The 24,287-nt window shown below is 35.1% G+C and overlaps 1 protein-coding gene across 1 annotated transcript in view; it reads left to right on the top strand.

Moving 5' to 3' along the window:
- The window catches only part of LOC134239070 (uncharacterized), a 32,138-nt gene that overhangs the window by 1,503 nt on the left and 6,348 nt on the right, over window positions 1-24,287 (top strand). The window contains exon 2 of the mRNA XM_062721225.1: window positions 24,034-24,105. Within this exon, the coding sequence (XP_062577209.1) occupies window positions 24,034-24,105 (72 nt within the window). The remainder of the gene's footprint in view (window positions 1-24,033; window positions 24,106-24,287) is intronic.

Raw genomic sequence — 24,287 nt, 5'->3', positions numbered from 1 at the left:
CACAAAAAAGATGCTTGAAGCAGAGTTTATTATTATCGTTTTTATTATTTTGACAGAGAGAGAAATATGGCAGGAGAAAACACGTGGGAATAATACAGTCAAACCTGTATTAAGAGACCTTCCAACGGAGAAAGGAAAAAAAGTCACATATGACAGGTGGTCTCTTAATACAGGTTGCTTATTTTCTGCAGTGTTCAAATATACAATGCTGGAAATATCATATGTATGTTGAATGTATTTTACAACACCTTATGTTTACTACCACTTTTTAATAGGCACTGCTCAACTCTAAAATGCTGTAATTTTACAATTGTCCTGTTAAGAAAAAAAAAATCTTGATCCACACATGATTAAGTGATTTGAATATTGGGAAATATTGTGAACATCTGAAAATACTACCATTAATATTTTTTCATACAGTATAAAAAAGCTGTAAAGTTTTTCCCCCAAATAATAGTTTTATTTTTTTTCATTTTTTTTTTTACATAATAGCATATAAACAACTTCATGTGTTTGCATATTACTAAGAATAAAAACTGTATCATGATTTTTGTTATGCACTTGGTATCAAATTAAATTATATTTATGACTGAAATATTTCTTTAACCTAATTACTCTTTTTTTCATAACTGAACTACCGTATCTAATTGCCTGTTTGTGACCAGGTTAAATTATCACATAGTATGGGTACTAGCTAGCGTGTGTTTACATACCCATTGGTGACACAATGCACTTAAATAAACATCTTTGATTTATTTACTTGTAAATTAAAGTTAAACAGGCAGGTTTTATAGCTGAATATCCATTTATTCTTATATTATGAAATGATATCGGGATCGACCTCGAATGTCTATTTTCAAAATGGCGCTCGATCACTGGACACAAAAACGTGGTGTTTATGTTTTAGATTTTAATGTTTATTCAATAAATATCAAAGTGTTAGTAAAAATGTTCATTTTTAAATGTTGTTTAATTCGTAAAACTCGCATTATTTAATTATTAAATGAAATAAAAGCGTGTCTGTAGTTGATTTGAACTAAAAAACGAAGCATGCTTGACCGAAATCGAAAGTAGGAATAGGAAATTATGTAGTCGTTTAATTCAGGTAAAATTGCTTGAAATGACCAATAATGGTCAGGAAAATCACGGTCGTTGGTCGCGTAAGACAGGTGGTCGTTTAATAAAGGTAGAATATATAACGAAAAGCGTTGGGGGGAATTTTTACGGTCACATGTGACAGTGAGTCGCTTAATACAGTGGGTCGCTATGGCAGTTTTGACTGTAGTTTATTTACAATCTTATAAGATATGTATTAGCGTGTGTACAATAAAGTATTATAATACAAAAGTATTATAATACTTGTATTATACTACAAATCTCATCGTGTATACCAGCCTTTAGACTCTCTTCGGCGCTAACGCGCCTCAGGTCGCCTAATATCTGCCATAATGGACAGTTTTCGGCTTATAAACATTCCTTAAATAGGCCTTGGGATTGATTACGGTAAGCTATTTCCATATTTCATGAAACAAGAAAACCATCAGTTTCAATTAATTAAGGTCACATATTGCAAATTATATGGTCTTTTTCTTCCTTTTAAAATAATGACAGTGAGCACACTGAAGTCGTGTCTGGTCGACAGGGGATGCTTACTTGTCCATGAAATATATGGAAATAATGAACAGTATTCAAGCTTAGAAGTCCATAAAACAATACATTGGAACTGAGCAAACACGGGCCTCCAAATCATCAGAGGTGGGATCAGGTGCCATGGAGGAGTCAGCATTTCCTGCCGATAAGTCACATCGCCTTGCGCTCCTTGTCATGATCGTGGCGTCTTCAAATGAGTGAAAAATTCTCGAGAGGGACGTTTGTCAACATACAATCAATCAATCGAAGTCACTTTCGTTTTTCATTATTGAAAGTAGCTTCAACGAATTTATAATAGTAATGTATCAATTATCATATTCTGAATGCTTCACTCGACCTTGATTAACCACATGACTGAATTAGGTTAAACTGTAATAAAATGCCAATCCTCAAGGGGCTTTATGCATCACAAAGAATTGAAATCCCTGGTTTCAATGCATAATGTACAATGTCTACACGTAAATGTTTTTTTTTTGTTTGTTTGTTTGTTTGTTTTTGTTTTTTTTGAAATGATGAAAATAAACATTTGAATATTTCCAATCAATTTGAGAGTGATATTGTTTACATATTAGAAACTTATCTTTAATTTTATTCTAGCTTTCTAATGTAAGTAGTATAAACGGTCTAGATAGAGCGGAAGTGACGTCATAACCGGAAGTGGCCTAACCGGAAGTGGGCTAACCGGAAGTGGTCTAAACCGGAAGTGGCCGGAAGTGGCCTCACCGGAAGTGGCCTAGTCGGAACTGGTCTAGCGGAAGCGGAAGTGGCCTAGCCAGAAGTGTCCTAGCCTGTAGCAGGCTAGATGGCGAGGTCAATATCTAGGACATTATGCAAATGAGGTTCAAAAATGGAGGATTCTGATTGGCTGGGAGGATAAGGGGGTCAAGGGAGTGCAGCCCCCTGGGGGGATAGGAGGGGGTCAAGAGAGTGCAGATTGGGGGGTCTGGGGAGGATAGGGGGGTTCAACTCAGTACAGTCCTTGGGGTAGGGATAGGTGGGGATTCAGTATATAGCTCTAAATATAGTGTTTTACACTATACTGTAAGGACCGTGTGCAAAAAAATTAGGGTCATGTGCAAAAAAATAGGTTGGACTTACCTATGCATTGTGACGTCATCAACTGTATAAATACAATGTGATTATGACGTCACCCATTCATTTACAGTCTAGACAGCCTAGTCTAGCCAGTTCAAACTGGATTTTTTTACTGAAAACAAGAACACTAACACACAATAACAAGAACACAGATTTTATTCAGAATGAAAAAATACATCCAATTACATTTTCTTTTTCTTCTGTCCCTTATCACTCATCAGGGGTAGTTTCCTCTTGCTTTCCCTCTCCTTTTTCTTGAGATTGTTCTCCTTCAGGCGATAGAGGGATGCGACAATGTACATACACTTTATAAATAGACCTATCTGTAAAAATTCCTATAAGCTTCTTTTCTTCCCTAATCCTCTTTTCTCCCAATTGATGAAAACAATCCACAAGTGAAATTTTCCAGGAACTCTTCTCCCCACGATAAGGTCCACTCTTGATCTCCAATTGGTATTTTAGATAACCGTAATAACCATTTTTTCTCTCCTTCAGACAGTATTTTTCCTCTCTGGTGTCATAATTGGTCTCAAAATCTTCAGGATCCAATTCCACTCTTTTTACCAACCAAAATTTTTTGTACTTTAAATTCGGTGGCCATTTTAAATAATTTCTGTTGCGTTTATAAAAATTCTGGATGGCTTCTTCTTTAGTTTTCATCCATTCTCCAAAATGTTCTCCATTAATACACCAACAATACACCGTTTCCTCTGTCATATTTTTTTCTGCTCCATTTTTACCTGTGTTCACTTCCAAGTACTCACGCAGAGTGATCCTCGATGTCCAGCTCTGGTTTATATACCTTTACTGTATACCTTTACTGTAGGGCCGTGTGCATCACTACCTTTTACCTACCTTTTTATTCCTGTTGCATCATCTTTTTATACCTGTTGCATCATCTTTTTATACCTGTTGCATCATCTTTTTACACCTGTTGCATCATCTTTTTATACGTGTTGCATCATCTTTTTATACATGTTATACGTGTTGCATCATCTGTAAAGGACCGTGTGCAAAAAAAAATAGGGTCGTGTGCAAAAAAAAAAAGGTTGGACTTACCTATGCATTGTGACGTCATCCACTATATAAATACGGCTTTTCTCCAACTTTGGGTTCATTTTACCCTCAGAGCCATCAGCTGTTAGACATGGATTCTACTAGAAAAAAACAGTTACAGGCTCAACGAATATTGAAACGAAAAAGAACCGAAAGAGAAATAGATTCACAACCTAAACCGATTTCTGATTATTATCAGATCAGACTAGCTGATGAAGCCCACTCTCCAAAATTTAAAGCGCATCAAAATGATTATATCGTCCATTTCAATGAATTTCCAGAAGAAGAAGAAAACACAGGTTACGTTCGGCGATTATTCAGAGACATGTTACAAAACTTCAAATCTGAAATGCAGTGTAATCCTAACGATTACCTCCGCCTGAACATACGTCACCAATCTTTGGATTCAGAGATTTGGTACGAGTTTACGCAATGTAAAGATTTAAACGAAGACCTCATTTTAGATGAAATAGAAGCCGTGCAACAATCCAAAAAGGAGTTCAAACTGGGCGACGGCTCCCTGGAATTCGGTCTTTTTCATATCGAGAATCCCCAGAGGGAAGTGGTGGAAACAGAACCAAACATTTACAAGTGAATAAAGAAACTTTTAAGAATAATAAAAGAGTCATCGTTCGGATCGTCAATCCCCATGATAAATTTTGTTTGGCTAGAGCCATCGTCGTCACTCGATTACACAGTCAAAAACCCGAACATCCAGACCCGGAATGGAAAAAACGGTGGCTTCGTATGAGATCAGGCGATCAATACTTAGACCAGAAACGAGAAGCCATAGCCCTCATGGAACAGGCCGAGTGTGATATCAATCAAGCTTGTGGAGCCCCAGAGTGGACGAAATTACAACAGGTATTAGCTCCTCAGTATCGACTGAAAATATTTCAGTTCAAATCTACTTCGACTAAACTCTGTTTAGAACCTATCTACAAAGGTTCGGGAAATGGAACTTATTTGAACATTTTGTTCGACGAGCATCATTACGATGCTATCATATCCATGCCGGGAATAACTGGGAACCCCTATTACTGTGATGATTGCGACGTGGGGTACAGTCATGTCACAGACCATCGCTCCAAGTGTCCTCATCGCTGTCCCTTTTGTTTAGGGAACCCTAAATGTCCCGATGACGGGAGCAAGAAAATCAGGTTTAAGAAATGATTTTTACTATTTATAAGGGGTTAATCCATAAGTAAATTCAGTCTATACATTTAAGGTATTTCTGTATGAAATAAACTTACATATGAGCATTTTAAGACAATTGTAAACATTACTCTAACCAGTTTAAAAAATCATTAGATTCACTGTCAACATGTTGTGTCTTGTAAAATAAATGAGAAAATAAACAATTTTATTTGAGTCAGCTACTTAATGTAAATAAGAAGCATTGGAAGTTGGGAATATTTCACAAAGTTGATTGGGCATAATTTTCACTAGGACAGTAGGAGTATAATGATTTAAGCATTAAAGAAACCATTTCATATTTCAATATACAAACATGTTTAGTCATGCAGTATATAGTTTACACTTGCCTAAAAGTAAATGGTTAACTCTATTCAGGGTCAATCCAAAGGTAAAAAAGAAATGAAAAAAAAAATTTCTCTTTATGTATCAAACATGTAGGTATTAAAATTGTTTTCTATTGGAACATCTGTGAACAAACATTCTGTTTTGTCTTTTCTTTTTTTTTTTTTGATACATAAAAAGCGTCCAAAAATCATTTGGAATTGTTGTGTTAAACCCTGATACTCAGAATTTTAAGAGTTTCTGATGTGTGCCCTACTTAGAAATGTTTACAATGTAACAAAGATGAAACTCATAATTGATTTAATCAGCAATTATAAAGTCATCAGGTTTACACATGCTTTTCTAACACATCATGTACATTTTTTTCTACCCGTATGTCTTTGTTCACAAAAAATTGAAATCAACAGTGATTAGCATTCCATATTAAGAAATATGAACCCTAGCTATTAAAAATCTAAAAGTATATTTGTGCATCAATGCATTATGTTTAACAAAACAATCTCCTTCACTGTGATGAAAATTGTCTTCTTCATATAACATGCAGATGAAGAACTTCTTTGAATGATGTCATTTTCACATGTAGAAAAGAAATTAATTCAACTAAAACTAAAAGACAGTCATTAAAATTTTAAGGACATTAAAGGATGATATCAAGAACGAAGTCCAGGAATTGTTAAATTCTACAATTATCATCCAAGGATGTATATGTTTGGATTTATTTTTTAATTCACAACCAAATGATATGCTGCCATTTAATCTTTCAAACTAAAAAAAATTCTATACTTTTGAATTAAAAATTTCAAAATCTAGAGGAGTCTTCCCAATACCTATCTAAGCTCATGAAAAGAAATAGAAAAATTGAGAAATGTCTTTCCTGCTGGGAATTAAACACTCAAGGAAAATGGAAATGAGGACAGTGTATGAAATACCTCTGCTGTGAAAAATGTGTGACGAACCTCTTTCAGACGTCCTACAGGAGATGTCCTTTATGTCGATATGATGGAAATAAATATACTTTTGAACAATAAAAGTGTAAACAAAAAGAAGCAAGTCTTGTTTTTTTTCTATCTCAGTGAAGTGTATCTTAAGAGAAAAATAATAGCATCTATTTGTGTATACAAAATAGATGCCTTTATTTTACGAGAAAAGTATATTTGAAGGGACCTATATCCTAGTTTATAGGTCCCAAGTATTTGTTACTTGAACGTTGGCTTTTAAGGGTCGGGTTCGGTTGACACATCAAGTGTAGTATATAAAAGGTCGGGATTGTTATTCACATTCCTTTCTCCTGAACCTTTCGAAGGTAAAGTAGCATTTCTGCTGTCCGCTAGGGGAAGTTAACGAACGATAACTGGAAATCAGCGGAAGTGCTGGTCCTGTGTTTACCCGTGCATTTACAGACACACACCACTACGGTGTTCTTGTTTCCTATGATAGGATATTATCTGGTATGTGACATTGTCTTTATAAGTAAAATTTAATTTCTTCAGGTATATGGTGTGATAACTCTATTATGTTTTTACAGTACAGTTCATTAAATTAAATGTAAATTATTTTTTTCTAAAGACGTCTAACATGTTGGGCTCAAGAAAATATTAATTACATATGTTTTTTCTACTTAACCTATCTCAACCTATGGATTTTTAAGTGGGGAAATGTTTACAAAAGTTATATGAAAAATCACAAGTTATATAAATGAAGCGCTATTAGGTAACGATTTTTTTGAAATATAGAAGTGGTATTTTGTGCTGCAAAATTACCTCCCTTTCCAATCAGCTGTTTATTGTTTATTTCAATATTAGGCCTATATCACATGTAGTATATATAGGAACTTTTTACAATACATATTTTATGTAATAATTTGTGATTGTATTCAGACTAGACCAACAAATTAATTATCTTCCATACATTCATTCTTTCTTCATTTCCTCCCATTGCAGAATTTATTCATTCAAGTACAAACAAACACACTTGGCCTTACTATATCCCTTCCCACTCCAATGCAAGGGTGTAAAAAAATTAGTAATAAAAATGAGAATCTGTGTCAATTGAAACTATGTCAAATTTTTAGGTATAAAACCTTAACAATATTTTCTGTATTTTTGTAGTCGTCCAAAATAGTTATCAAAATGTGTATCATTCACTTTTTTAATTCAGCCAGTTGCCTGTACTTTAAAGATATTAATATTGCACAGGAAAATACAAATTTTCAATTTTTAATAAGTAGGATTTTTATATATTTTAAAATCTCAAACTTTAGCATAAAAAGATTTTTCTTTTGCCAGATGTAACATCAAATGTCTTCTTTTATGATTTGCATTTTTTTTATAAATTGTAAATTACAATTTATTACAATGCTTTTATACAAAAGTTTTTGTGAGCAGAATCAGTCAGCGCGGGATTTTCCGCACTATACTGATACTAACTGGTTGAATCAACTTTTTTCTATTATTACATGTATCTCAGTCTTTCTCACAAAAACAAGCCTAGCTCATAAGAAACATAAATTTTAGCTCTTTCCTATTTGATGTTGCACTTTATATATAGCTATCATTCATTGATATTCAGCACTGATGGAGGAGAAACATTTTATAAAGATAAAAACATTGATTTGAGCCATTTAAATGCACCTTTAGTCTATATCATTTGTCTTCAATTCTAAAATAGAATCTGCCTAATTTCTTACAACACATTGACTTTACCTACAAAGTGATGGAAGCTTAATTTGGACTGTGTTGGTAAATTGTTGTAAACAAAATCAGTCAGCGTGGGTTTTTCCGCACTATACTAAATCTTATTGTTTGCATAAACCTCACATTTTTTCTTGTACCATATCCTACAAAAGTAGGTCCACATAAATAAACAGTTTGCAGCTCTCCCTAAAAGCTGATGCAATTCAAGAAAATATATTTTTTTATATTCACAACTCAAATGAAAGGATTTACAAATGTTATATAAGAAGCTTCATTATAACTTTTCCACAATCTTAAAAATTCTTAAACAGCTGGGAAACTAGCTTTCATTTACCTCAAATAACTAGTATTTTCATTATTATAGACTCTCTTTAAGTTCTCCCTTTGTTATAATCAGTAAGTGCTGGTTTTTATGCAGCATACTGATTTAAATATTTGTAACAGTTGCTTTGATTTAAAAAATTTAGTTCAATTGATATGTACAGTGTTAAAAGTCCTTTAAGGCAAACAAAATATCAGAATCCCATGTGATATAATTTTTACCTGTACATAATAACGTATGTTGCAATTGTGAAATTCACCTCTCTGTTGAAGGGATTTGCACATTTCTGCATGAAATGCTATATGGAATCTACACTTCAATTCATACTGGATTATAACAACATAGACCTAAAGTCATTAACAATACACTTCATACTGGATATAGACATAAAATATCTTTTTATTTAACATTAATTACTGTGGAATTACCCTTTCTGCTGGATTGAAAACATGGAATATCTCCCATTATCATCAACTGACTCCTTGAACTTGCATATTTATTGTATAACACAGTGACACTATTTTTGGACTCACAAGTCTACATCATCTTCATCTTGGATTATTATTTTTCGGATTATTATAAAAATGACTTCTACAAGTTTTCCTCATCAGGGAAAACAAACTACCTCTGAAACAGAATTATGACATCAACCTTCAAGAGTCAGTATATACAGTGTACTTGATGGAAATAAAGAAACAGACTATAGATAGAGTTATCCTTCCTAATGGTAATGTTTTTTTTTTTACTTTATATTGGATTACCTCCCGTAGAAAATGGTAGGTCACAGTTTCTACTTTTGACGAGGTAGGGTGTGCATGTGGTTATTTTAATTTCTACAAAACAACCAATAAAATTTCGTTTCATATTTACTTCTAAATGCAGAAAGGAAAGTAAAAATGAACATTTGATCTTTCAATTCTTCAATTTATTTTTTAGGGAGAATTGCTAGTAAAGACGCATAACAATTGATTGCAATAAAATACATGAAATGTTGTTTTGTAACTTTAAAAAATCATATGATTGTTCATTTATGCATTGTTCTCAACCATTTTAACGCTGTTATTAATATCGATGTGCATTATTTATGGCGGATGAGATTGGATTCAAACATTTTACAATGCAGACGACGCGCACGCGGTTATACCAAAAAATCGTTTACTTGTACCTTTGTATTGTTTTACAATGATGTAATCTTGGTTATTAACATTAATAACTTTCTTTTTGTTTCATACTGCTTCGAAACCCGGCAAATGCAAACTAAAATAGGTCCTATGAAACAACAATAAGGAAACTCGGTCGGACCTTCTCGTGGACATGGACCCAAATACAAGACTAAAAGTCGGAGAAAAGCATAGAAAATTATCTTTAAATCGTCGGGAAAACCAGACATAAGTATAAGTATCATCACAGATTCACAGTCCAGTATACCAGGTACATTAGTCACCTTTGTATTGCTTTAATAGTTGAGTGTGTATACATGTTGTCTTTTCCACTGTAGATTGACACAAAATTATAAGCAAAGTCTGTCAGCATGGCTTTTGATGTTGCTTTTATAACTAATAATTTGTTTAAGAAATGTTAACTTTCAAAATTAGAGGGAGAGTTTTGACAACCTGTAAATCTTACAAATTAGGTTACAATAAAATAATTTCCCAAAATAGCTGCAGATCTACAATTTTAAAAATCATTAAATTTAACTTTGATATCTCTCAAAATAAGGACTTGCAGTTGCCTGAAATTGTGGTCAAAATAACCCTATAGATTGTTTTGATATGCTCTTGTAATGTTAGGTGATGTTAGGTGCAGATAATACGTACAGCAGCTTAATTTTTCATATGTAACATAAGAAGAATGTTTCAGACCCATTGCACATTTTCATCAACTTTCTATTTGTGAGATTATATTCAGTTTTTCTATTATAGATATTCAGGTTTGAATGTAAACAGTTGCAACGTTTTGTTTGATTGTAGAATATTAGGCATTATGTAAAGCATGGCTAAGAACTATTAGGCTTAAGGCATTATTTAAAATATGGCTCAGAATGTGGCTAAGAACAATTAGGCATTAATGACAACTTGGCTGAAAACTACTAGGCATTACTTACAGCATGGCTCTATGTGGCTCAAATTATTGGGCATTATCAGCAGCATGCTCGGAACAATTAGGCATTAACTACAATATATCTGGAAACTACTAGGTACAACTAACAACATGGCTTAACCTGGCTCAGAGGTATGGAGCATTATTTACAACATGGCTCAGAACAATTAGGCATTAATTACAACAAGGCTTAAAACTACCAGGCATTAAATACAACATGGATCAACCTGGCTCAGAACTATTAGGCATTACTTACAATATGGCTCAGAATTATTAGGCATTACTTACAACATGACTCAGAAATGTTAGGCATTTCAACATGGCTAAAAACTATTAGGCATTAATGCCAAAATTTTCAGGCTGATATAGTATATATCTCAAGTTTGTGATGAATGTAAGTAAAAAGGAGCATGAAGTACATATCTTTTCCAGAGTAGAGTTTTGTTATAGTTATTTAAATGCACCCAATTTTCCTTGAGTTTAGTTCTTTGCATTCACGAAATATTACTATCTAATGTTGTGAAAGCCCCTGATATTTATAAAGCAAATGATAAGATCAGTTGCATATCATAAATTTTATAGATTTACACTGAAATTGGGCATCCTACTCATTATAGATGACTTTAAAAAGTAAAGAGATCTAAATTTGGAGCCGGGAGCAATGATCCTCTGGAAAGTGCCTTTTTCAAGTCTGTATTTGTTGGAGCTTTCTCGTCATTGATTCCATTTGCTAGCTATACAATTGGAAACAAAATGGTCATTGAAATATAGTAATACAAAGGTGAAAATGAGGAAGGGGGGACATCTTCATTGTTAAACAACATAATGTATCAATTCATATTAATTCTTGAATGAAAAGGAAAATACAAAATACTTATTTATAATCATAAACCATCCACTGCCTAAGACGGGAATTACTAGGATAGCTTTGTTTTGATCTAATAAAGTGGAAAAGAAAGGATGGAAATTGCAATATGTAGCCCAACGAATGTTAAGGATGTTTTGTAATCATTTATAAATGAATATATTTTGGTTCTTAATAATTAAAGCAAAAAGAAAATGTTAAATCTTATTTTCTTTAAGTTTTTGGGATGATCAGGAAAAGCTTTCAGTAGAGATATTGGATTTTGAAATGTAGGTAGACATGACCTTCCAGATCAGTTAAGGTTACATAAGATAAAGTGTTGGAAATACCAAGTTAGATTGTAATTACTTCTAGAATCCAGGTAAACTTGTAGGACATGCAACAGAATGTATGTTTTAAATAAAATATATGGTCTTAATTAAACTCTGGTTAATTTTACACACAAGAAGTGACACAATTAGGCAAGTTCCTTAAATCGATAACAATGTATCAATAATTTTTCGGAAGAGTTCTCACAGAAAGTTTATATGTTTTTGGAATTTTATACAGATTGCTCAACCCTGAATTTGCATTTGGCTTCAATTTTGAGATGTTCAGGCTATTAAAGTTCCTCACAGGGTGCTTATATTTTGTAACTCTGTTCTTATTATGCAGACTTTAAAACTTAAGACTTTGTATTGTCCCTTTGGGTTGCATTTAAAATGAGTTTCACTTGGTGTATGTTTTTAATCAAAATACTATTAAGAAAGATCAAGCACATATTGATAGCAGTACATGTAATAGGTGTATTCAGGCTCATTGCATATTATATAAAATAAAATATTTCCATTTGACGTAATTAATAATTAAACATCTATACCTTAAAGAATTTTAGACTTTGCTATGCATTTGGGCTACACAGTGGAAGATTGTGGTCATATAGAGCTGTAGAGCTCAGATGCACATACATGTATCACAGGCATTAATAATATTTATTGAAAGAATATGTAAGAGGGAAGGGGTTTAGTCAATTAGCACATCAATAAGATTAGTCGAGTACACGAGTACTGCAAGCATGGGTAATGAAATTGCAGCCAAAAAAATCCTAGTTTTAATTTGGGATCTATTAATTGACAAATATCTTCATGGCAGCTTAATTGGTAAGTATGATATACAAATTGGAATACTAGGTAATGTATTTTTTGTAGGAATATCATTAAACAAGGCCAGTATGCTTCCAAAATGGTAGTATTGTTTTTTACAGGCATTTGTAACCACCACTAAGCAGTGTTGTACCTTCTTGTAATTGAATATGACTAAGAATTTCAAATTGCTCTGCTTAAATTGTTTACCGGTAATTAGAGAGTGAATGTGTCGCTTTCGGAGATATAAAATTTGGTTCTTTTCAAACAGCAGGATATGGCTTTCCTAGCAAATTTTAAACAGGAATTATGATGTAGGTAGTTCTCTTGAGTGAAACATTCCCTATTTGGAAACTTTAATTTTGATTAACTACAACCATTTATATCTTACATGCCTTGAATAATGGAGAAACGAAAAACAATGGTGGTAAAGAGCATTGCAAGGTTGCTCAGACATTTCAGAAGGAATTAATAGACATGTAAGTTTCTACAAGACAGAGCTTTATTAGGCATTGAGGAATTAAATGAGATACATCACATTTGGTAAGGATTGATTGCCTTATGTGTTGTAAAACCTTCTCTTAATAATGGGAAATTCAAAATACTTTATTCTAAGTCTGCTAAAGGCATGCACATCTACGAATCAAGATGTGTGCAAGTATCTTGCTGGGAAGGGGGGTCTTGGCAATATTGGTCGTGGACATTAAATGTATGGAAGAAAATATTTCTGAAAGTAATTTAGAAGAACTAAGTGATAAAAAACAAGAATTAGAAAAAATTAGAAAGCACAAGTTACAAGGTAATTACATAAGAAGTAGAGCAAGATGGATTGAGGAGGGGGAAAAGCCCACTAGTTACTTTTGCAAACTGGAGTCTAGAAATTTTATAAGTAAAATTATACCAAAATTAGAAATAGATAATGGCAAGATTATTCATGATCAGTCACATATTTTGAAAGAAATTAAATCCTTCTATGAAAATCTATACATCATTAAAGAAGAAAATACAGACTTAAATCTAGATAATGAGTTAAATAATACTGATGGTCCCAAACTTTCTTGTGAAGAATCAAACAATTTAGAGGGCGAAATAACCTTGTTAGAAGCCTCGAATACTCTTTATAATATGAAGGCTAACAAATCTCCAGGATCAGATGGTTTTTCCACAGAGTTTTTTAAAATGTTTTGGAAATATATTGGGCATTTTGTTGTAAGATCTATTAACTATGGTTACAGGAATGATATTATGTCTATTACGCAAAGACATGGAGTTATAACTTTATTACCTAAGGGCGACAAGCCAAGACATTTCATTAAAAACTGGCGTCCTATTACATTGCTAAACACTGTATACAAAATAGCATCTGGCTCCATTGCAAACAGATTTAAGAAATATTTAGATAAAATAATCAACCCTGATCAAACTGGCTTTATCTCCAACAGATATATTGGAGAAAACATAAGATTGATATATGATGTAATGCACTTTACAGAAGAAGAAGATATTCCAGGACTTTTATTATTAATCGATTTTGAAAAAGCTTTTGATTCTCTTTCCTGGAACTTCATACAAAAAACTTTGCACTTTTTTAATTTTGGCCCTTCCATTAGAAAATGGGTCACTCTTTTCTACACTGACATTAAAGCTACAGTTAATCAAGGAGGTAACTTTTCTGATGTAATTAAAATTCAAAGGGGATGCAGACAAGGAGACCCTTTGTCTCCATATATTTTTCTGATATGCGCTGAGATTTTAGCTATACAAATTAGGAAAAATAAAAAAATAAAAGGTATCACCATTGGAAATGTAGAAAAAAAGATATCTCAACTGGCGGATGATACTTCCCTTATTCTTGACGGAAGTGAGGAGTCTCTTTTAGAAACACTGAATACCTTGAACACTTTTTCGAATATATCTGGACTATGTATTAATTACTCAAAAACACACACTGTCTGGATTGGATCAAAAAAATACAGTGATGAGGTTTTAATCCCAAATTACCAGCTTAATTGGGGAACAACTAGATTTACTTTGTTAGGAATAAATTTTGATGTTGACTTGGAAAAAGTGCCTGAAATAAATTACCAACCAAAGCTAGTACAAATAAAATCCGTTCTTAGTCAATGGGGAAAAAGGTTTTTAACACCAATAGGAAAAATTACTGTTATAAAGACTTTGGCTTTACCAATATTAAATCATTTACTTATGTCAATCCCAAATCCATCTAATGTTTATTGTAAAGAATTGGAAAAACTTTTTTTCTCATTCTTATGGAATAACTCAACACATAGAGTTAAGAAAGACGTCATTGTTAAAAGCTACGAAGATGGAGGACTGAAAATGATAAATTTATATTCTTTCGTTACTTCATTGAAATTATTTTGGATTAGACATCTGGTTTATACTAATAAAGGGTGGGAAAATTTCATAAAGAATATGAACATGTATAAATTTACATCCTGTGGAATTGAATACATCACTCAACTTATAAAAAACTTAAAAAATAAATTCTGGATTGATGTGTTCAAGTCCTGGATTGATTTGAATAAAATTTGTAGTAATTCCGAGGTAAATGTGGACTGTCCATTGTTTTATAACCCTAATATCCATATTGGAGGGAAAACCTTTTATAGTAAAAAACTTTTTGACAATAATATTAGATATATCAATGATATCATTGGAGTAGATGGTACCTTTTATAGCTATGAATGCTTTTGCAATATTTATCCAGATGTAAAGATTAATTTTTTAGAATATTCTAGTTTAATCCATGCAGTTAAAGCTTGGATAAAGAGGAGTAATTTTGAGAAAAATTTACAAAAATCAGAAAATCCTCTTATTACATCTAATTGTTATCTGGTATGAAAATGTAAAAAATCAAAAAATTTCTATGAAATATTAAATCAAAACTCTTCTGTGTCAGCTGGTTTTAAGAAATGGATTGAATTATTTGAATTAGATAACAAGGAATCCAAAATAATCCATAAATTACCTTTTAAAATTACAAAAAACTGTAAACTCCAGTGGTTTCAGTACAGAATTCTAAATAAAATATTGGCAACTAATTCATTTTTATTCAAAATCAGAAAGGTAGATTCTAAGCAGTGTAATTTTTGTCAAAGAGAAGTAGAGACAATTGAACATATCCTATGGGAATGTGATTTTTTTGTACAACTATTCCTTGAAAATTTTGAATATCATCTTCAACAGAGAAATCTCCAGTTGCCCATAACCAAAAAGAATTTTATTTTAGGCATTAAAGGAAAAAATAATGAAATAGCGAATATTATAGTTTTATGGCTAAAATATTATATTTATACTTCTAGATGTACCGAAAAACCTCTAAATGTGCACTCTGCAATATCACACTTAAATCAATTTTACCAAACACAAAAATATATATCATATAAAAATGATGAAAAAGAAAAATTTGATACTCAGTGGAACAGGTGGAACCAACTCTTCTTCTAGCTCTCTCTACTCTCACTCTCTTCCCGCTCCCCTCCCTCCCCCTCTCTCTCTCTCTCTCTCTCTCTCTCTCTCTCTCTCTCTCTCTCTCTCTCTCTCTCTCTCTCTCTCTCTCTCTCATATAAGTAAAAATACACAATTATGTAACAATAACTAATTATGAATATTCTGTATGAAATGAATTGTGTTTAAAAAAATAAAATTAAAAAAAAAAAAAAAAAAAAAAAAAAAAAAAAAAAAAAATATTGGTCGTGGTCCAGTTGACTTGCTTTGCTTCCCCCAATGTGTGGGGTGACTGCAAGCTGTGCCAACTTGCAGCCATGTGGCGTCTGCGCACACCAAGTCAACTGATAACTGAATGTTTGTGTGAAACTTGTAATAAACTGTCACTCTGTTGAAATGCTAATGCTAGTGTAAACTAAGCTAATAAGCTTACTCTTGGTGACAGTAATATATACTTTAGAACTGTACTACATCGTACAGGTTTGAAATATGAAAAATGTTGATATTTGAAGTTTGAGATGTTTGATCTATGAAGTTTGAGATATTAATGATATTTGATATGCAAGATTTGATAAAATAAGTTGATATGCTTGATATTGGAATTTGAGATATGACATATTGATTGATTGATTTGATTGATTGATTGATTGATTTGAACAATTTGTATGTGTGCTGACCCTCCGCGGTTAACCCGGGACGGTTAGAATAAAGAAACACACATTGTTGATCTTTGAATTTGGTGGGTTTGCCCAATTGAAATGGCATCCCACAATTTTGTATTGTGCCACGGCCAATATACGCCACAATAAATAAGTATAAATTCTATATTGAGTTTTGTGTCAATTTTCTCTGTATAAATAACTAACAACACTAGAATTTTTGGTTTTCTCTATTTTTATTCATAACAATAACAACAGTAATAAGAACATCATAATAATAAACATTCAAAACTTTTCTTCAGTTCTTTTTGTATGGGGAAGGATCTCCTCATGTACAAATAGTGTGTTTCACAAGCACAGTCCATGATATCGTATCCTTTTAGGGTCACTTTCTTGCCATAATCTTTAATACAATCTCCGGGTTTTTCTATCCATTTCCCTTGAATCAAAGTGTTTTCGGGTCCCTCTCTTTGGTGAGCCAAGACATATTTGATTTTCCATTTGAATTCCCGATACTTGGGATGTCTGGGTCCTACTAAGAGCAGGATGCTGTCCCCTATGGGATCTGGTAACTTTATTCTCTTATACAGGTAGATTTCATTGAGGCCTGTTTGTCCTGGATTCTTATCAAAGAAATTTTAAATACATTCCTCTTTGTTTTTCATCCATTCTCCCTTTAAAGTAGTACCTTCTGGTTCTACTATTTTCCAAAGATACTCAGAGCTTAAAAATTCCATAATGTGCTCTGTCCCTCACTCAGATCAGAAATGATCTCTGGATTTGGGTCTCCTTTTTATATAGACTCTCAGGTGTAATTATTTTTAGCTTGCAGAGGAAAACCAATAGAAAATTTTTAATTAGGAATAATTCAAAAATCTCATTCTTTATCACTGAGTGTGGTAAAAAAAATCTAGGTCTGAGGAGCTTGCTTAACAATAAAAAACACCAAATTTGGGTTCCGTCCTTTATTTATAGTTAACACAGAAATAGGCGTTTGGATTGTTGAATCTCCCCTCGACAGATGGGGCAAAAATGAAAGGAAAGAGCACACAAGGCACAGCAGCATACGTGTCCACAAGGTAGAAAAGCGATTTGTAATTCCTCGTCTAAACAAATGTGACATTTTCCTCGAGCCTGGATCTCTGGTTCTGGGTTCAGTAGAGGTTTGATCTTAATGAATGGTTTATATCCCTGCTTCTCTAAGAACCTGACGAATATACTCATCACCCAGCTTCGTCCTTTATACTGATTGATGTAAGGACAATTGGGGTTCCAATAAGCATGTTCTGCACAAGGATTGTCTTCGGGATCCCAATTGGTTAAAGTCATTCCACAATGAAAACAGGTAGCGTTATCTTTTAATCCCCTGTAGTAAAACCCGGCTCGAGCTAGGTCTGGTATTTTTCCTAAGAGAGGTTCTGGCCATCCCTGCTCAAAAGTAGCTTCTCTCTTTGAGAGCTGAGCATACTGGGGATAACCCATGGGTTGGTCTGGCTCGCGACTCCCCATGATTAGAAATGACCTTTGATTTTGAATAAGATTACCTTTTATAGAGAAGAAAGAAAAACAACACACAATTCAATTCAATTTTTTTATTTTCAAAAAGTCAAACATATTAACATATCAATAACCATAAGGTAAAGTGTTATAATTCTCTACAATTTGTCTCTTATCATACACAATTCTATACTTTTTCTCTAAAGGTTTGGTCACGAGTTCATGATCACGGGTCCTCTGGATTTTGCTGGGATAGGAGACTGTAACTTCCTCTATTTCTCCTTTGAGCATTTGATCTGAAGTTTTTAGGCACAGTAACTGGGAAGTTCGATGGTTGAGAGTGATTCCTTTGACTTTAAGGGCTTCGGTTCCTTTGCCCGTGCGGAAACCATAATTTTTAGGACCTGCCGACATGAATTTAGTGATGTGATCCCCGTCTAATTCGTCGGTCCATTCTCCTAAACTATGGCCCAAGGTAGGATTAAAAGCTCCTTCCCGATGTTGGTAAATGATACTGTCCATATCGAAATAAAGGCCCCGTTCTCCTAAAGGTTGTAAAGTCTCGTAGAGGTGTAAGCGAGCATGCGCGGTGGTAAAACAAGCCAGGACCACGTTTCCAAAGGGACATTCTTCGACGAATTCCTGTTTGTCTTGATAATTCACTAGCATCTTGTCTTCATTGGGGTTCTCTTTATTGACTAAGAGTTGCATGCCCTTGATGTCGAGAGTCGAATTTTGTAAGAGTTGGTGTAATTCCTCTTCTTCGTCCAAGTATCTGATTTTGGGTAATAACAAGCGTTGAGCAAATTTTCCCCACAGACAATTTAAAAAGAGTTTAGCAATGGTTCTTCTCACTGGATTCTTCTCGATACTGACAATGTCCATCATGAATCCTTCTTTGTCTAAGACTTGTCGAATGTAATCTTGTTTCTGTTCTGAGGTCTTACAGTCGGGGGAAATCCGGACGCTTCCTGTTTGATCTTGAGGAAGGTATTGATGTAGTCTTTAAATAACTCTTGAATGCTTTCTTTAAAATGCCACACTTCGTAAATTCGCTCTAAGGTATATCCCGTGTCCAGACCTTTATGTAATTCGGTCGTCACCCAGGTGCCCGTGAGACTACGTTCCCGGTCGGTGTGTTGACATCGATCTTGAGAAGTAGAGTCCTGTCGTTCGGCACACGTGCGACATAAGGGAAATAATAACTTGCCTCCGGTCCGATAAGGTAATAGGGGGTGATAGAGGCCTCGGGGTGGTAAGACCCGACAGTGAATGAGACCGAAATAACTTCTCACGTCCTGGAACTCGTCTGTGATGATCTCGGGATGCCCTAGGGGAAATGGTCTGTGTTTCAACACGTAAGGATATAAGGAACAGACGTCCACGTATCTCATGTCCCCTTCCTCACAATATAATTTAGTGGCATTGGTCCGGCCTCCGTACAGGGCCTCTCGTGGGTTCAAAGGATCGGGAATGTCCAGATCTCGTACAAAATGCTGTAAACTCGCATCTTTTTGCACTTGCTGATCGAAATCGTGCTCCCAGATACTACAGACGGTGTACCCCATGTCCTCCAAATCCGCAGTCCTTCGGAGGGTTTTCTCGTGTAATTGTTGGTAAGTAAATTGGGTTCGGTGAGGATGAGTTTCGGTCTGTAAACTTGGATAGCAAGTGGGGCATCCGTGCCAATAACACCCGTAAAATTCGTAGACGGTACGAGTCGCTTCTTGGTATCCGTCGACGGTATAATTTCCGATCGGGACTTCGCCTCCGTTTCTGGCATGTTGTATGTGACATCCACTCTGATGACTCATCCAGGTGAGCCACCGACAGGCTTTAGCCGAATATTGTCGTGCCGGTTCATACCCGAGGTTAGGAATGATGGCAATGGTGTCTTTAGGCATGAATTGTCGACGGTAGGCTAAATTAGCAGCACTGGGAAATGTGATGGATTCCTGGAAAGGGTCCACGTTGACCAAACTCTTGAGGGTGGTTCTAAACTGTGCACAGCATCGTCGTAAAATGTCGACGTCCGAGACACAATACTCTACAAACTCTTTCTGGAAATCAAACACTTTTCCCCTCTGTTGTTCGTACCATTCGAAAAAAGTCCGGTTTGTAGAAAGCTGCCGGTGGATAAGGTCCCATGTAATTCTGGTTCTGTTCCGTATTAAAAAAGTGGGGAAAATAACCTTTCTTCAATTCGTCGAATCCGAAAGCGGAGGGCATCTGGGCCAAAGGAAACGGTAAGAAACTATGCGAGTCAATGAATTTCAGTCCACATATTTCCATGTACAAGATCTTACTGCCGTTCATGATCACGTTAGGTTTCAGGGGGGCAGAATGCACTATGTAATTCAAAATGAATTGTCCGTCGTATCCTTTGAAGTTATGGGCGATGGCGATGGCCTCGTCGTGTACTAAAGTGGAATTCTTAGTACCTGTTGTGGGTTGTAATAACCAGTCCATGAACTTCTTTAAGGTGTCTGGTCCTTGAAATAGGTGCTGACGGGGTCCCATGTGTTGACAATGAGGACAGGGTTGGTCTCTGGGTAAGTCAGCGCAATGTTGACAGACGCGGTGTGCCACACACAGATTAGGGATGTGAATGCCCGTTTCCTGAGTGCATTCGAAATCGAAATAGATGTAAAACTGTAAGGTGTCTTTCCCCTTCTTCTTCTTCTGGGGCTTCAGTTGAACGTAGCACCGATGATCGGCATCGACGATTTTCTTACAGATCTTACAATGTTTCTGTTCTCCGCACTTGTTATGAGGAAATAAAATCTTAGGTATCCAGGACTGACACTTCTCGCATCGATCCATTAAATTGCAGACAGTAGTGGTGGTTTTCTTACTATGGGGTCTTAAATGATTTTCGTAGCAGGTCCTGTTCTTAAAAATTCCTTGGCATTCCCGGCATCGAATCTTGCTCCCGTCATCGGGACATTTAGGGTGCCCTAAACAAAAGGGACAGCGATGAGGACACTTGGAGCGATGGCCTGTGACATTCCTGTACCCCACGTCGCAATCATCACAGTAATAGGGGTTCCCTGTCACTCCAGGCATGGATATGATAGCATCGTAATGATGGTCGTCGAACAAAATGTTCAAATAAGTTCCATTTCCCGAACCTTTGTAGATAGGTTCTAAACAGAGTTTAGTCGAAGTAGATTTGAACTGAAATATTTTCAGTCGATACTGAGGAGCTAATACCTGTTGTAATTTCGTCCACTCTGGGGATCCACAAGCTTGATTGATATCACACTCGGCCTGTTCCATGAGGGCTATGGCTTCTCGTTTCTGGTCTAAGTATTGATCGCCTGATCTCATACGAAGCCACCGTATTTTCCATTCCGGGTCTGGATGTTCGGGTTTTTGACTGTGTAATCGAGTGACGACGATGGCTCTAGCCAAACAAAATTTATCATGGGGATTGACGATCCGAACGATGACTCTTTTATTATTCTTAAAAGTTTCTTTATTCACTTGTAAATGTTTGGTTCTGTTTCCACCACTCCCCTTTGGGGATTCTCGATATGAAACAGACCGAATTCCAGGGAGCCGTCGCCCAGTTTGAACTCCTGTTTGGATTGTTGCACGGCTTCTATTTTATCTAAAATGAGGTCTTCGTTTAAATCTTTACATTGCGTAAACTCGTACCAAATCTCTGAATCCAAAGATTGGTGACGTATGTTCAGGCGGAGGTAATCGTTAGGATTACACTGCATTTCAGATTTGAAGTTTTGTAACATGTCTCTGAATAATCGCCGAACGTAACCTGTGTTTTCTTCTTCTTCTGGAAATTCATTGAAATGGACGATATAATTATTTTGATGCGCTTTAAATTTTGGAGAGTGGGCTTCATCAGCTAGTCTCATCTGATAATAATCAGAAATCGGTTTAGGTGGTGGATCTATTTCTCTCTCGGTTCTTTTTCGTTTCAATAATCGTTGAGCCTGTAACTGTTTTTCTCTAGTAGAATCCATGTCTAACAGCTGATGGCTCTGAGGGTAAAATGAACCCAAAGTTGGAGAAAAGCCGTATTTATATAGTGGATGACGTCACAATGCATAGGTAAGTCCAACCTTTTTTTTTTTTTGCACACGACCCTATTTTTTTTTGCACACGGTCCTTTACAGATGATGCAACACGTATAACATGTATAAAAAGATGATGCAACACGTATAAAAAGATGATGCAACAGGTATAAAAAGATGATGCAACACGTATAAAAAAGATGATGCAACAGGTATAAAAAGATGATGCAACAGGTATAAAAAGATGATGCAACAGGTATAAAAAGGTAGGTAAAAGGTAGTGATGCACACGGCCCTTACAGTAAAGGTATATAAACCAGAGCTGGACATCGAGGATCACTCTGCGTGAGTACTTGGAAGTGAACACAGGTAAAAATGGAGCAGAACAAAAATATGACAGAGGAAACGGTGTATTGTTTGTGTATTAATGGAGAATATTTTGGAGAATGGATGAAAACTAAAGAAGAAGCCATCCAGAATTTTTATAAACGCAACAGAAATTATTTAAAATGGCCACCGAATTTAAAGTACAAAAAATTTTGGTTGGTAAAAAGAGTGGAATTGGATCCTGAAGATTTTGAGACCAATTATGACACCAGAGAGGAAAAATACTGTCTGAAGGAGAGAAAAAATGGTTATTACGGTTATCAAAAATACCAATTGGAGATCAAGAGTGGACCTTATCGTGGGGAGAAGAGTTCCTGGAAAATTTCACTTGTGGATTGTTTTCATCAATTGGTAGAGAAGAGGATTAGGGAAGAAAAGAAGCTTATAGGAATTTTTACAGATAGGTCTATTTATAAAATGTATGTACATTGTCGCATCCCTCTATCGCCTGAAGGAGAACAATCTCAAGAAAAAGGAGAGGGAAAGCAAGAGGAAACTACCCCTGATGAGTGATAAGGGACAGAAGAAAAAGAAAATGTAATTGGATGTATTTTTTCATTCTGAATAAAATCTGTGTTCTTGTTATTGTGTGTTAGTGTTCTTGTTTTCAGTAAAAAAATCCAGTTTGAACTGGCTAGACTAGGCTGTCTAGACTGTAAATGAATGGGTGACGTCATAATCACATTGTATTTATACAGTGGATGACGTCACAATGCATAGGTAAGTCCAACCTATTTTTTTGCACACGACCCTAATTTTTTTGCACACGGTCCTTACAGTATAGTGTAAAACACTATATTTAGAGCTATATACTGAATCCCCACCTATCCCTACCCCAAGGACTGTACTGAGTTGAACCCCCCTATCCTCCACACACCCCCCAATCTGCACTCTCTTGACCCCCTATCCCCCAGGGGGGCTGCACTCCCTTGACCCCCTTATCCCCCAGGGGGCTGCAATCCCTTGACCCCCTTATCCTCCCAGCCAATCAGAATCCTCCATTTTTGAACCTCATTTGCATAATGTCCTAGATATTGACCTCGCCATCTAGCCTGCTTCAGGCTAGGACACTTCTGGCTAGGCCACTTCCGCTTCCGCTAGGCCACTTCCGCTAGACCAGTTCCGGCTAGGCCACTTCCGGTTATGACGTCACTTCCGCTCTATCTAGACCCTGTATACTACTAATGTATCATGTGTTAACATCTAGAGAAATTCCTTATCCTTGTTTGCTCTGCTCCTGATCTGAGTTAAGATTATTATTTGGAATGACTGTCCTTCGTTTTCTTTAAAATTTATGACCCTTTATGAACAAATTATATATAAGTTGTGTAGCTATCCTACTCAACCAGCGAGTTATGTAAAGGTTGTTTGAAATTTTCTCCAACGTGATTATGGTTCTAGTCATTTTGTTTCATCTTCGAATTATCTCTTTAACTATAATGTTATCTTCACGTTTATTAAAAATAAAACTGAATTTTTTTCATAATGTTGTTACATTTTGTATTTAAATAAAATAGAGAAGAATTCTGTTTCTTTTGTAGGTTTCTCGAATATAAATGAAATTATTCATTTTTCTGCGGTTGGAGTCTTGTGTCTAAGTAATGGAATTGCTGGTAAGAATAAACAGTATATGGGAATACAATTTAATTCAAAACACAGTGTGTTTTCCCTTCCAAATATAAACTGCCAATAATTTGCACAACCATATATGAAATGCTTAAATTGTTTTTATTTTCTATTATCTTCGTAAACAGCGTTAAAACTCTGCTCAAAGAAGGTTGTCTAGAAAAAAATG

The sequence above is a fragment of the Saccostrea cucullata genome, unplaced genomic scaffold, assembly GCF_032062105.1.
Source record: "Saccostrea cucullata isolate Sc308-1 unplaced genomic scaffold, CSIRO_AGI_Scuc_v1 ctg376, whole genome shotgun sequence".
NCBI lineage: Eukaryota > Metazoa > Mollusca > Bivalvia > Ostreida > Ostreidae > Saccostrea > Saccostrea cuccullata.
This window is presented reverse-complemented; position numbering and strand designations above follow the sequence as displayed.